The 14,449-nt window shown below is 44.3% G+C and overlaps 1 protein-coding gene across 1 annotated transcript in view; it reads right to left on the bottom strand.

Annotated features, from left to right (window-relative positions):
* Positions 1-14,449, bottom strand: part of il1rapl2 (interleukin 1 receptor accessory protein-like 2) — a 59,707-nt gene that overhangs the window by 17,424 nt on the left and 27,834 nt on the right. Inside the window, exon 4 of the mRNA XM_080188034.1 lies at positions 2,764-2,934. Within this exon, the coding sequence (XP_080044160.1) occupies positions 2,764-2,934 (171 nt within the window). The remainder of the gene's footprint in view (positions 1-2,763; positions 2,935-14,449) is intronic.

The following is a 14,449-nucleotide window of genomic DNA, read 5'->3' as shown; positions in this document are numbered from 1 at the left end:
TGCCACTTCAATAGCTCAGAGTGGAAGAAAAGGAGGAGTTTGCAATGTATGAAAGTCAAAACTGTCTTGTTAAATGCAGCAGAATCTTGTCCACAAGAGGTTTGAAGTGAGTACTCTGACAATTGAGGAGAAAGTATGTTAACTGACTATAGCAGCAGGAGATGTGACGGTGCTTTTATGTGATAGTGAATTAACTTACAGTTGGGTCAATCTGCAGGTAAGAAAGTCAACCAATGTGTCTGGTTAAATGTCAGTCACAGATACTGATGGATCATTTTCTCTTTGCCTCACACCTACTTTCATTCATGGAAATATATAGGAGAACACAGAAACAGGCCATTCAGCCCAAACAGTCCACCTTAGTGTTTATCTTCCCCACAGCCACTAGACTAACCAAATTTCCCAGACTATTTCTACCTATCCCTTCATTCACATTACTTTCATTGACCCTGATCTTGATGTTGGCCTAGTTTTCTGTCACCAACACGAGAAATAAACTCTACAGCGTTCATTCATTACGTAAAAAAAGATTCTGTTGCAGTCTGTTCTAAGTCACTTATCACTCAATCTCATATCTGTCATTTTTTGTATGTAGCTCCTCAAGTACTGGAGTCCACTTCTTTCCATGGAAATATAGATAAAAGGAGCAGGCCATTCAGCCCCTCAGGCCTCCATCTCATTGCCATACTTCATTCTTTGCCAATACGCCTTGACACCTTTGGGGTCTAGAAATCTCTCTATTCTTAAATAAATTCAATGACTCTGTGGTAGAGAATTCCACAGGTTCTGAGTGAAGATGTTTCTCCTTACCTCAGTCCTAAATGGCCTCCCTGTATCCTGAGGCTGTGACCCCTTGTTTTGGAACACCCCCAACCAGAGGAAACAACATCCCTGCATCTAGTCTGCCCAGCCCTGTCAAAATGTTAAACGTTTCAATGAGAACCCCTCTCATTCTTCTACATTGCAATGAATATAGGCCTCATCAACCCAATCTCTCCTCATATGACAATATGGCCATCCCAGAAGTCAGTCTGGTGAACCATCGCTGCACTCCCTCCATGGAAAGTATATCCTTACCTTTCTCAAGTTTAGGCAGGTCCATTACCCACACCCACTGTGTAATCAGATTAATATTCATGGAGCCACAAAGGGAAATGTAATGATTGTATTTATCTTCTAGTTTTCAAGACCACCAGACATCTCAAAGCACTTTACAGCCAATGAAGTATCTTTAAAACGTGGCTGAGCAAGTTCTCACTAGCAGCAATGTGATAGTGATAATGGCGGCACAGTGGTTAGCACTGCTGCCTCAGAGTGCCAGGGGGACCCGGGTTCAATTCCCAGCTGGGGTCAATGTCTGTGTGGAATCTGCACAATCTCCCCGTGTCTACGTGGGCTTCCTCCAGGTAAAGAACAAAGAACAACACAGCATGGGAAACAGGCCCTTCGGCCCAATGAGCACGCGCCGCCATTTTAACATTGAGTGCCCTCCTCTACCCATGACACCTATTGGGGAAGATTGAGGGAAGACTAATTTAGAGACAAATTTGTTACACCAATCAGCCTAAGAGCACATTTTTTGGGATGTGGGAGGAAACCGGAGCACCCGGAGAAAACCCACGCAATCACAGGGAGAATGTGCAAACACCCGCAGACACCGGCCCAAATCTATGTATCTGCATAGCAAACAGTGATAGTCACTGAGCTGTCATGTTGCCCATCAGATGGTCCGGTTTAAGCACACACTAACGACGTGAAGCACTAGGCAGTTTCTCCAGTTTCTTCCCATACTCCAAAGCTGTGCAGGTTGGGCGATTGGCTAAAATTGCTACTTCATGTCAGGGAGATTACCAGGGTAAATATGTGGCATTACGGGAATAAGGAATGGGTGGGATTGTTGTTGGTGATGGATCGATGGGCCAAATGGCCTTTTTCTGCACTGTAGGGATTCTATGAACATTCAGATAATCCGTTTGTGTAATGCTGATTGACAGACAAGTATTGATCTGGCAGTAATTCCCCTATAAAAGTAATGGCAGTGATTAAAGTAAACAGTTTTTTGTTTAAGCTTTCAAAAATACAGACCAGCATGTACACTTTGCACATTCCTCCCCCCCGACCCACCCCTATCCTTAACCCAGGAGAGGCCCTGATCGCTGAGAAACTTGGTGTGAAGCAAGTTCTCATCTGTTTTCCTGAAATACTGGATTTTAACCTGAAGATGTAACAAAAATATTTCAGACAGCTCTGGATAAAAGACCATTTATTCACATTAATTAGTATTGTTAACAAGAATAGCAACCTTGCATTATGTACCAGTTTGTGTTTCCCCAGCTGCATCTTGCTGGAATATTCCATTTAGTCAATGGTGACAAGGAGGGGGGCTGAAGGATTGTACCATTGTATTAAGAACAGGGGGAGCAGATGGATGGGAACAGGATTGCCTTGCATGTTCCCCTCCAAGCCACACACCATCCTGACATGGAACTACATCGTCGTCCCTTCACTTGCCATTGAGTTAAAATCCAGAAACTCCTTCTCTAACGGCTCTCTGATTGTACCTACAGCACACGGACTGTGGGGCTCAAGAAGGAGGATTCTCAAGGGCAATCAAAGATGGGCAATAACTATTCGCCGAGCCAGTGATGCCAAAATCTTGGGAGAGAAATTTCTTTTTAAATTCCGATTGCGTGCAGTAGCTTGCAGAGTTTCCCATACTGTAACATGAATGCACAAAAATATCAATAAGTAATGTTTACTTACTTCCACTTGGCATTAGATCCCTATCAGGAATAAACAGTTTGTACCCATAGTGCTTCTCCAGGACATCTGGCAATATTTCCAAAGCAAATTGTTCCTCCTCCCTATTTTCCTGGGTGAGTGAGTCAGGGTCGATTTTGGTATATGACAAATATGCATCATATTCTTTATTATCTGGAGAGATTAAAATCAAAAAAAGTCATTAAAATGACAGTCGATCATAGAAGCATAGAATCCCGACAGTGCAGAAGAGAGACATTTGGCCCAATGAGCCTACGCCAAAAATGATCCCACTCAGGCGCTATCCCCACGTATTTACTCTGCTAATCTCCCAGAAACTAGGGTCAATTTAGCATGGCCAATCAACCACATCTTTGGACCACGGGAGGAAATCGGAGCGGCCGGAGGAATCCCACACAGACATTTTCAAGTGAAAATAAGCTTATGATCCACCTACGCAGTCTTTCAAAATTAAACATGGGAGACATAACAGAAATAATTTAACTGATAGATTGAAACATATGACCGATGTTGAATAAGATGGCGTCATTATTGCGGATGAACAGCAGCCCATGTTGGATGTCAACTTTATCCAGACTGGTCACTTGACTGCATCGGGTCAATACAGCGCATGGCTTCATTTGGACTTGATTCAAGATGGATTTCTTTTAGATTGTGCATTTTCAGCTACTCCATGGCAAGTAAATGAAACTATGCTAAAATCAGTCAGAGACTGGAGCAGGCCTTTACTCACTTATGGTCAGACTGTGACAAGTACACCAGGAGCCAACAACCTTGTGGTATTACCGCTAGACTATTAATCCAGAAACCCAGCTAAGGTTCGAACCCTACAATGGCAGATGGTGGAATTTCAATACAATTAAAAAAACCTGGAATTAAGAATCTACCGATCTCTGTGAAACCATTGCTGATTGTCGGAAAAACCCATCTGGTTTGCTAACGTCCCTTTAGGAGAGGAAATGTGCTGTACTTACGTGGTCTGGCCTACATGTGACTCCAGAGCCACAGCACTGGGTTTGACTCTCAACTGCCTTCCAAGGGCAACTAGGACAATAAATGCTGACCCAACTAATGATGCCCATGTCCCATGAATGAATAAAAAAATCTAATTATTTGAGGTCCAGCATTAGAGAAATCATTTGCATCACTGATGATCAAAGCAGAGAGATTTTAAGGGGATCATGAATCCTATGAGTCTGTGTTGGTTCCAGATCCACAGAGATGCCACCTATTTGAGTCATATTCCCTCTGCTCTGTAGTTCATCCTATTTCTCAAATATATTACTCAGAAACCCTGCTAGAGCAGAGCAGTGGGGCTGGGAGAATCGTTGCCCATATCTTTGGTGGCATATTTTCTCAGAGTTTCGGAGAGGGATCTGAGCTTTATGGTCTGGTTCAACCCTAAACTGCAAGTGATCTGAATTTGTTTCACAGGCCCAGGTCGCCGCTAGTGCATCCTTTTCGATTGTTACACAATGTTTTGCAATCTCAGTCAAGAATTGTATTGTGATTTCTTCCTGCCATCCTCTTGGGTTTGTAGCAGAATTTTACCAAGCCCCGTTGCTGATCAGCTGCCACCACTGTTGGCAGTTTGGGGTCAAAATGTGCCAGCACATCTGAAGAGACAAACAGCTCTTTAATCTTCTCAGCGGCGTTCTTCTGGGCTTCAGGGTAAGCACATGGTTCCTCAGACGCAGGCTGCTCTGAACCTTATGCTTTTTGGAGCGGCTTGGCCATTTGATCCTGATTTGATCCTAACAACATCATTAACGTAACCATTAACCCATCACTCATCAACAATAAACTATCCCAACGAGCTTCACAGTGGCATTATAGATGTGACACTGGGCCATGACATAGATGAATAGAGGTTTACAGCACGGAAACAGGCCCTTCGGCCCAACTTGTTCATGTTGCCCCTTTTTTTAAACATTTCTAGTTCTAATATCCTTTCTACAATAGGGTGACCAGAACTGTACACAGTATTCCAAGTGTGGCCTTACCAATGTCTTGTATAACTTCAGCAAAATGTCCAACTCTCGTATTCTGGCCAAAGAAACCAAGCGTGCCAAATGCCTTCTTCATCACACTATCCACCAGTCTCTCCACTTTCAAGGAGCTAGGAACCTGTACCCCTGGATCTCTTTGTTTTATAACTCTCCCCAGTGCCCTACCATTAATTGTGTAAGTCCTGCCCTGCTTTGATCTACCAAAATGCATCATCTCGCATTATCTAAATTGAACTCTATCTGTCATTCATCAGCCCATTAGCCCAAATGATCAAGATCACATGAGGTTGGATGATCAAAAGTTGGAGAAGTAGGAATTAAGGAGCGTTTTAGAGAAGGTAGGCAGTTTAATTCTGAGAGGTGGAAGGACGTAGGGAGGATATTCCAGAGCGTGGGACCAATCATTAGCTGAAGGTCCAGCTGCCAATGATAGAACAATTAAAATTAATGTTGCTCAAGGGGCCAAAGTTAGAGAAGCACAGAAAGATAAGTTTAAATTTATTTATTAGTGTCACTAGTAGACTTACAGTAGCAATGAAGCTACTGTTAAAATCCCTTAGTTGCCACACTCTGGCACCTGTTTGGGTACACTGAGGGAGGATTTAGCATGGCTAATGCACCTAAGCAGCACGTCTTTTTCAGACTATGGGAGGAAACTGGAGCATCTTTGGGAAACCCACGCAGACATGGGGAGAATGTGCAGAATCCGCACAGAGAGTGACCCAAGTTGGGAATTGAGCCCAATTCGCTGGCGCTGTGAGGCAGCAGTGCTAACCACTGTGTCACCATGCAGAGAGCCATGGGGCTGGAGAGGGTTATCGAGATAGGAAGGCCATGGAGGGGTTTGAAAGTATGGATGAGAAGATTAAATCTAAGATGTTGCTTGACTAGGAGCTAATGTAAATCAGCAAGCACAGAGGTGACAGGAGGAACAAAACGCAGAGACATGTACCCTCCACTGGTATTCCCATTATGAGTAAAACCAACAATAAAAATAAAGCATCGCCCATCAGCTGTGATCGGTAATCTCTGCCTCCAGGATAGCCTGCGCTTTCTAATCCTCTACTCTCTTCTACAAAGAATTTTGTCATTGTTTCAAATAATATTCAATTAACTAAGTGAAATAAAGCCCATCAGCTGCACTATCTTCAGCTAGATGAGGTTCAGACTGCAGAGCTGTCACCCAGGCCTTTAGTTACCACCTGCAAAGTACAGAATGGCTTTCTACAGGAATGAGATTTCTTGACAGTTTTCTCGATGAGAGATTAGATCTTCTGACGTAAATGAATAAATCACTGTCTGGGATTCTTCTGACTTTTAGTCCAGTAATGATGCCCTGAAAAGAATTTGCTGTCAAAGCATCAAGGCATGAGTCACACTGGGTGTACTTGCTGGACAGGCGGAAATCTGTCTCGTGATATTATCTACACACTTATTCCATAAGACCATAAGATATAGGATTAGAATTAGGCCACTCGGACCATCGAGTCTGCCCCGTCATTCAATCATGGCTGATATCTTTCTTATCCCCATTCTCCTGCCTTTTCCCAAAACTCCTGAACCGCTTATTAATCAAGAACTGATCTATCTCTGTCTTAAAGACACTCAATGACGTGGCCTCCACAGCCTTCTGCAGCAAAGAGTTCCACAGATTCTCCACTCTCTGGCTGAAGAAATTCCTCCTCATCTTTGTTTTAAAGACAATTCCAAGACACTTGGAAATCTTACCAAAAATTGGCAGAGTGTTGTTTCCAGCGGGTAAACCAGTGTGCTTCTCTCCAGAGAAACACACCGGATTTCTCTCCGGATCTTACAGTACTTTGGCACCATGTGAAGGGGGAGGGGTCTCAACACACAAACAAAAACCTGGCTGCGCTGAGGTTGGGGTGCCATCTTTAAAGGGTGCCCTAATTATAACAAGAATAGACTTCCCCTTCCCCCCCAAAGCCCACCATGGAGATCTCATGGGCTCCTCCATCCCCACCTCTATCAGAGTCAGCATGTCTCCCTCCCACTCTCACAGTCAGAGCTGGTGCAAATCACACTTTCTGAGTTTCTCTGGATTTTGAGATGGATGGAGAGCGCGGGCTCAAAAATGACCCTCAGAGTCTCAGAATAACACCAATGGGAAACAATTGGGAAGAAAGAAATATGATTCAACAATGGTGCCAGTGCTATTGAGCATCAAGTGGTTGTGATATTCCGATTTGGATAACAGAAAAGTCAAATCGAATGTGAAACAATAATCTCTTTTGCCCAATTTTCACTTACTATAGGCTCCATCTAATTAATTTTCCCTTCTGAGACTATCTTCTACAAAACTTCTATGAGCTCTAATCAGTCAAAGATATAGAATATCCATCAACCTAACCTGCATATCTTAATTCTTAACTCCTTCATTCTTTTATCTTGTCCTCTTGTCTTTCTGACTCACTCCATAATCAGAGCTGTGTAGGAGCCACTCTGCCCCCTGTAGTGTTCAGTCATCTTTGGCCTTTACCATCCTTACAGCCCGTAGTCTTGCCCCTCAACAACATTTTTCCAACTTCTTTCATGATTATAAAAACAACAGTGTTAGCATGCAATATCTGCTTCTTTTTCAAAGCTGTGCTGGTCTGGCATTGGTTGTTATCTGGAGCCCACGTTCGCTGTCTGCAAGGTTAGCAGCGGGGGCTCAAGATCCAGTAGTCACAGTTCTTGCTATGTACACCAAGGGACAACAAAGTCCTGCAGAGTTTAAACCCAACGATGTACCTCAGCTTGTCAGCCTTCTGAAGGTTATTTCTGGTTACAATTTTTTGCCTTTTAATTGTTTCTTCATTGCTTTTATAAACTTAGGGTGAAGATGGTGATGATTCCCCTACAGTTTCCACATTCATGATATTCTTCTCTTTAATGGGTGTCACTTACTATTTTGTATTAAGAATTTATGCTTCAGCAATTCTTTTGCTCCAGGTCTAAGAACTCATTCCTTTATTCAAGCATGCTTCTCTAAAGTATTTTAGGAGTTGGCTGTGGTATCCTTTTGAGTGGCACGGTGGCACAGTGCTTAGCACTGCTGCCTCACAGCGCCAGGGACCCGGGTTCAATTCCAGCCTCGGGTGATTGTCTGTGTGGAGTTTGCACGCTCTCCCTGTGTCAGCATGGGCTTCCTCCGGGTGCTCCAGTTTCCGTCCACAGTCCAAAGATATGCAGGTTAGGTTGATTGGCCATGCTAAATTACACCTTAGTGTCCAAGAACGTGCAAGTTAGGGGGATTAATGGGGTAAATATGTGAGGTTACGGGGATAGGGCCTGGGCGGGTGCTCTGTCGGAGAGCCAGTGCTGACCCGTTGGGCTGAATGGCCTCCTGCACTGTAGGGAACCTAATCATAGAATCCCCACAGTGCAAAAGAGACCATTTGGTCCACTGAGCCTGCATCAATTCTCTGACAGAGTGTCTTCATAGAATCCTACAGTGCAGAAGGAGGCCATTCGGCCCATCGAGTCTGCACTGACAACAATCACCAGGCCTTACCCCCATTCATTTACCCTAGCTAATCCCCTTGCCACCAAGGGTCAATTTAGCATGGCCAATCCACCTAACCCGCACATCCTTGTGCTGTGGGAGCAACTGGGGTCTTACCCAGGCCCTGCCCCCGCCCTATGCCCATAATTCCACACATTTCTGTCGGCTAGGCCATCTAACCAACACATCTTTGGACTTTAAGGGGTAATTTATCATGGCCAATCCACCCAACCAGCACATCTTTGGTCCATGGGTGGAAACTGGAGCACCCAGAGGAAACCCAATCAGACACAGGGAGAATGTGCAAGCTCCATACCGACAGGGCAGCATGGTGGCATAGTGATTAGCACTGCTGCTTCACAGCTCTAGGGACCTGGGTTCGATTCCCTGTTTGGGTCACTGTTTGTGCGGAGTTTGCACATTTTCCTCGTGTCTCAGTGGGTTTCCTCTGGGTGCTCCGGTTTCCTCCCACAGTCCAAAGATATGCGGGTTAGGTTGATTGGCCGTGCTAAAATTGCCCCTTAGTGTCCTGAGATGCATAGGTTAGAGGGATTAATGGGTAAGTATGTAGGGAAATGGGGATAGGGCCTGGGTTGGATTGTGGTTGGTGCAGTCTTGATGGGCCAAATAGCCTCTTTCTGCACTGTAGGGTTTAAGGAGTCTCTTAAAGAAGCAGAGAGTTGAATGCTGGGAGGGGCAAAGAAGTCATGGAAGAGGCTTGAACTGGTAAAGCTCAGAGATCTCAAAGGACTGGAGAAGGTTACAACAGTAGGGAGGGACTAGACCACCCAGTGATTCTAACGCAACAATCATAATTTAAAATTCAAGCCAATAAGTACACGGGTAATGAGTGACCGGGGCATATGCAGCACTTCCTAGTTGCTTGGGAATTGCAAAGAACTTTCAGCCACCACTGTAATGTCAGAAATGTGGCAACACATTTTCACTCAGCAAGCTTCACCAACAGCAAGATGATAACAAATCAGTTCATTTCAAATCGAAAAACTGGAAAATCCCATCTGGTCCAGGGTTTGGTTGCATTAGCGAGGATGCAAGGGAGGTTCACCAGGGTGCTACCTGGACTGGAATGTTTCAGCTGGTTTGGCTGGGGTTGCTTTCCTTAAAACAGGGAAGGCGGAATCGAATGAAGTGTACAGAATTATGAGGAATGTAGGTAGAGCAGATTTGAAGGAACTTTTCAACTTAGTACAGGGGTCAATAATTAGGGGTACAGATTTACAGTATGTGGCAGTGCTTGTAAAGGGGATTTGAGGAAAAACATTTTCATCCAGCTTATCAGGGAGTGGTGGGAATCTGGAATTCGTTGCCTGAAAGGGTGGTAGAGGCAGGAACCCTCACAACATTTAAGAAGGATTTAGATGAGCATTTGAAATACTGTAACATACAAGGGCACTGTAAGCAGTCTCACAACATCAGGTTTAAGTCCAACAGGTTTACTTGATAGCATGAGCTTTTGGAGCACTGTTCCTTCATCAGGTGAGTAGAGGATTTGTTTCACAAACCCGGCATATATCGACACAAACTCAGTTACAAGATAATGGTTGGAATGCGAGTCTTAACAGGTTATCAAGTCTTTACAGATAAAGACAATGTGAGTGGAGAGAGGGTTAAGCACATGTTTAAGAGGTGTGAATTGTCTCAATCCAGGACAGTTAGTGAGATTTCAAAGCCCAGGCAAGTTGTGGGGTTTACATGTATTGTGACATGAACCCAAGATCCCGGCTGAGCACATTCTCATGTGTGTGGAATTTGGCTATCAGTTTCTGCTTGGCGATTCTGCATTGTCGAGTGTCTTGAAGGCCACCTTGGAGAATGCTTACCTGAAAATTGGAGGCTGAATACCCTTGACTGCTGAAGTGCTCCTCAACGGAAAGGGAATGCTCCTGCCTGGCCGAGTCACAGAGTAGGCACCGTGTACCTGGCGGATGATGCCATCACGTGAGATGATGGCATCCATGCCAATGAGTTGGCACGTCTTGCAGGGGTTACTGTGGCAGGGTTGTGTAGTGTCGTGTTCTCCTGAAGGATGGCAACCTGACCAATGTTGTCTACCTGATGCGCTACAGGAATGGATGTCCCAAGACATCATATATTGGCGAGGTCATGCAGACGCTATGACAACAGATGAATGGACACCGCGCGACAATCACAGGCAGGAGCGTCCCCTTCCTGTTGGGGAACACTTCAGCAGTCAATGGCATTCAGCCTCTATCTTCGGTAAGTGTTCTCCAAGGTGGCCCTCAAGGCACACGACAACACAAAATCGCTGAGCAGAAACTGATAGCCAAGCTCCATCCACATGAGGATGGCCTCAGCCGGGATCTTGGGTTCATGTCACACTACCCGTAATCTGTAACCCACGACTTGCTTGGGTTTGCAAAATCTCACTCACTGTCCTGGTTTGAGAGAATTCACATCTCTTTAACCTGTACTTAACCCTCTCTCCATTCACATTGTCTGCACTTGTAAAGACTTGATTACCTGTTAAGTCTCGCATTCAAGTATTATTTTGTAATTGAGTGTCTATGTATGCCCTGTTTGTGAAGCAAATCCTGCACTCACTTGATGAAGGAGCAGCGCTCCAAAAGCTCGTGCTACCAATTAAACCTGGTGGACATTAATCTGGTATTGTGAGACTACTTATTGTGCCTACCTCAGTCCAATGCTGGCAACTCCACATCATACAAGGGTACAGATCAAGTGCTGGAAAATGGGATTAGAATCTGAAGGGGCTTGTGGCTCGTGCAACATGATGGGCTGAGGGGCCTCTTTTTCATAGAATCATAGAATCCCTACAGTGCAGAAGGAGGCCATTCAGCCCATCGAATCTGCATCGACAACAATGCCACCCAAGCCCTATTCCCGTAACTCACATATTTACCCTCTGACACTTAGCATGGTCAATCAACCTAACCTGTGCATTTTCAGACTGTGGGAAGAAACAGGAGCACCCGGAGGAAACCCACACAGGCCCGGGGAGAATGTGCGAACTCCACACAGACGATGATGCAAGGCCAGAATTGAACCTGGGTCCCTGGCACTGTGAGGCAGCAGGGCTAACCACTATGCCACCATGCCATAAAACACTATGATTCTGTGCCTGGCTGTATCCATGGAGAGAGCAGAGTTAATGGTTCGAGTGTAACAGCACACTTGCTTCACACTTTTCTGTAGTGCACGGGGTTTCTTCACCTTGCTTTCCATTGCCTTTTCAATCCAAAGGGCTGGACTTCTTTTCTTGTCCAGTCTAGTCGAAAAAAATATTTCTCCAACTCCTGTTGCCAGATTCTCCTTTGCAATATATTGATTGGATATTGTCACAAAGGCACAAGTGATGAGATACCACAGATGTGGGTTAAGGTTCAATGCAGGTTTATTAAGGAGATGTTGGTTGTTCCAGGTCCCAGATGGAAGAGCCTCATTACCCTGTGACTCTCTCCGCTTATGTCACTACAGAGCAAATGACACTATACCAGCAGAGATGCAACCACCTTAAATACGTAACAACCGAAAACCTAGGTTATGTGTAATGTATTGTGGGGCTTGAGTCCACAATCTTCTGAGAGTATCAACCATGTGTTTTTTAAATTGATTCTGGGAAAATTGGATGAAGATGAAATTTTCCATGTTACACAATGGAAAAATACAATAATCCTGGAAAAATTCCATGCCAAACATGGAATATATTTGTCAGAAGCATTCTTCACGGTGGCAAAGAAATACTGTGAAAGGTTTCCAGCTTCAGTAACAATTATTCTGGTCATCTGTTCATGAATGTCTGACAGCTAGGTATGGACATGTTACCCAATCAAAGATAGAACAACACATTCCACAGTGAGGCCACGGAGCCCATTCCAGCTGCAGTGCCTGGGAAATTGTTGGGATTCTGGAGGAGGAGAGTCATTCTTTGGCTGCCTTGGTGGAGTTTGACTCGGTAATCCACAGCACAGCCTGCCAATAAAGAGAAGCAGAATCTTGGCTCAGCCTGTTACATTCCCTGGCAGGTAAAGGCAGGTGCATTGTGACCAGATGTCTGGCACTCAAAGCTTGTCTACTGGGAGCTGAAGACGTTACGATATACAATGCAAGTATTTGTTTGATTTTAGATGTGTCAGTCCAGCCAGCTGTACTGTCAAAAGAGTGATGAAAAATTTGTCTTTCTCATTTCCAAAATTCGTTAATTTCGGACATCCATGATTCATGATCTTTCTGCCTGTCTCGATAGTGTGCACCTGGAGAAATCTTAAAACAACGTGAGCTATCTCTGCAAAGCCTGTAGTTTACTTTCTGTTTATTGATTCATAGGACATGGGTGTCACTGGCTGCTGCAGCATTTATTGCCCATCCCTATTTGCCCTTGAACTGACTGACGTGCTAGAAGAGAAAGTTAAAGTTTAAAGAGAAAGTTAAAGTTTTATCCATTTGTCACAAATAGGCTTACATTAACACTGCAATGAAGTTACTGTGAAAATCCCCCACACTGTGGCACCTGTTCAGATACACTGAGGGAGAATTTAGCAAGGCCAATGCACCTAATCTGCACATCTTTTGGACCGTGGGAGGAAACTGGAGCACCCAGAAGGAACCCACACAGACATGGGGAAAACTTGCAAACTCCACACAGACAGTGACCCAAACTGGGAATCAAACCCAGGTCCCCAGCACTGTGAGGCAACAGTGCTAACCACTGCACTACTGTGCTACCATTTCCGAGGACAGTTGAGAGTCAACAATGTTGCTTTGGGTCTGGAATCACGTGTAAGCCAGACTCACGTAAAGATGACAAATTTCCTTCCATAAAGGACATTAGTGAACCAGTTGAGTTTTTATGACAATCGGCAATGGTTTCATGGTCATCAGTAGATTCTTAATTCCAGATTTTTTTTATTGAATTCAAATTTCACCATCTGCTGTGGCGGGCTTCGAACCTGGGTCCCCAGAACATTAACTGAGTTTCTACATTAATAGTCTAGTGATAATACCACTAGGCCATCACCCCCTTCAATATATATTGGCTGCTAGCCTGCCTGCCGTTCATTTTAATACTACTATTGTTTTACTGAACCTGATGAAGAACTCTTTTCTGCATTCTAGATAGAGAACATCAGGTGATGAGATTTGAGCAGAGCACTTGGCAAATAGCACTCTTGTGCACAATTTATAACGTCCAAATTAAACAAAGGGTCATGTATTAAATATACTGTCACAGGAATTCAAAGTCTTGGGTACAGTGTGCTGCTTCTATAGTCTTCACACTTATTCTCTTTTATCCTTCAGATGTTCCACTTCAATGTGTAACTACGACTCACCATGAGCTATGTCATGGGAAATCTGCTAGCCTAATCTAAAAGTATTGAAGTGTTACTGCAGATGCTATTGCCACTCAGACTTGAATCCTGTGGAACAAATAAGCAAAGGAACAAAATCATCCCAGCTTTCAAAATCAGAGAAGCACAAGAGTTCCCTGGATAGTTGTAAATAAATACATTTGAGTGCATTCAGAGACTACACGCCATGTAATAGTGTTTAGAGGTCCTACGCATTTCAGTTCTAAGCAACTTCCCCGTCAACTAGCATAACAGTTTGTAACTTGCATAATTATCTGTATAACACTAAAAACGACAACGAAAAATGTTAGTATAAAATCCCTACAGTGCAGAAAGAGGCCATTTGGCCCATTAGGTCTGCACCGACCACATTCCTACCCAGCTGCTATCCCCATAACCCATGCATTTATCCCAGCGAGCCCCCTGACACTAAGGGGCAATTTAGCATGACCAATCCATGTAATCCGCGCATCTTTGGACTGTGGGAGGAAACCAAAGCACCCAGAGGAAACCCACGCAGGCAGGGGGAGAATGTGCAAACTCCACACAGACAGTGATCCAAGCTGGGAATTGAACCCGGGCCCCTGGCGCTGTGAGGCAACAGTGCTAACCACCATGCCTCCCTAATGGGGCCTTTTCAAAAACTTGGATTTTATAACACTCAAACGTGAAAGCAGATTACTCCCAATAACTTTCACTTTCATTCCTTAACAGTATGTCAGAAAGCATCTACATTAATGAGCAACAAGTTTTGTCTTTTGTGGGGTTATTGGCTTTAATAGACGATGGACATGTTCAGTATC

Source organism: Carcharhinus amblyrhynchos, chromosome 4, assembly GCF_965287045.1.
Source record: "Carcharhinus amblyrhynchos chromosome 4, sCarAmb.v2.hapA, whole genome shotgun sequence".
NCBI lineage: Eukaryota > Metazoa > Chordata > Chondrichthyes > Carcharhiniformes > Carcharhinidae > Carcharhinus > Carcharhinus amblyrhynchos.
The sequence above is the reverse complement of the archived record's forward strand: the minus strand, read 5'-3'. Positions and strand labels throughout refer to the sequence as shown.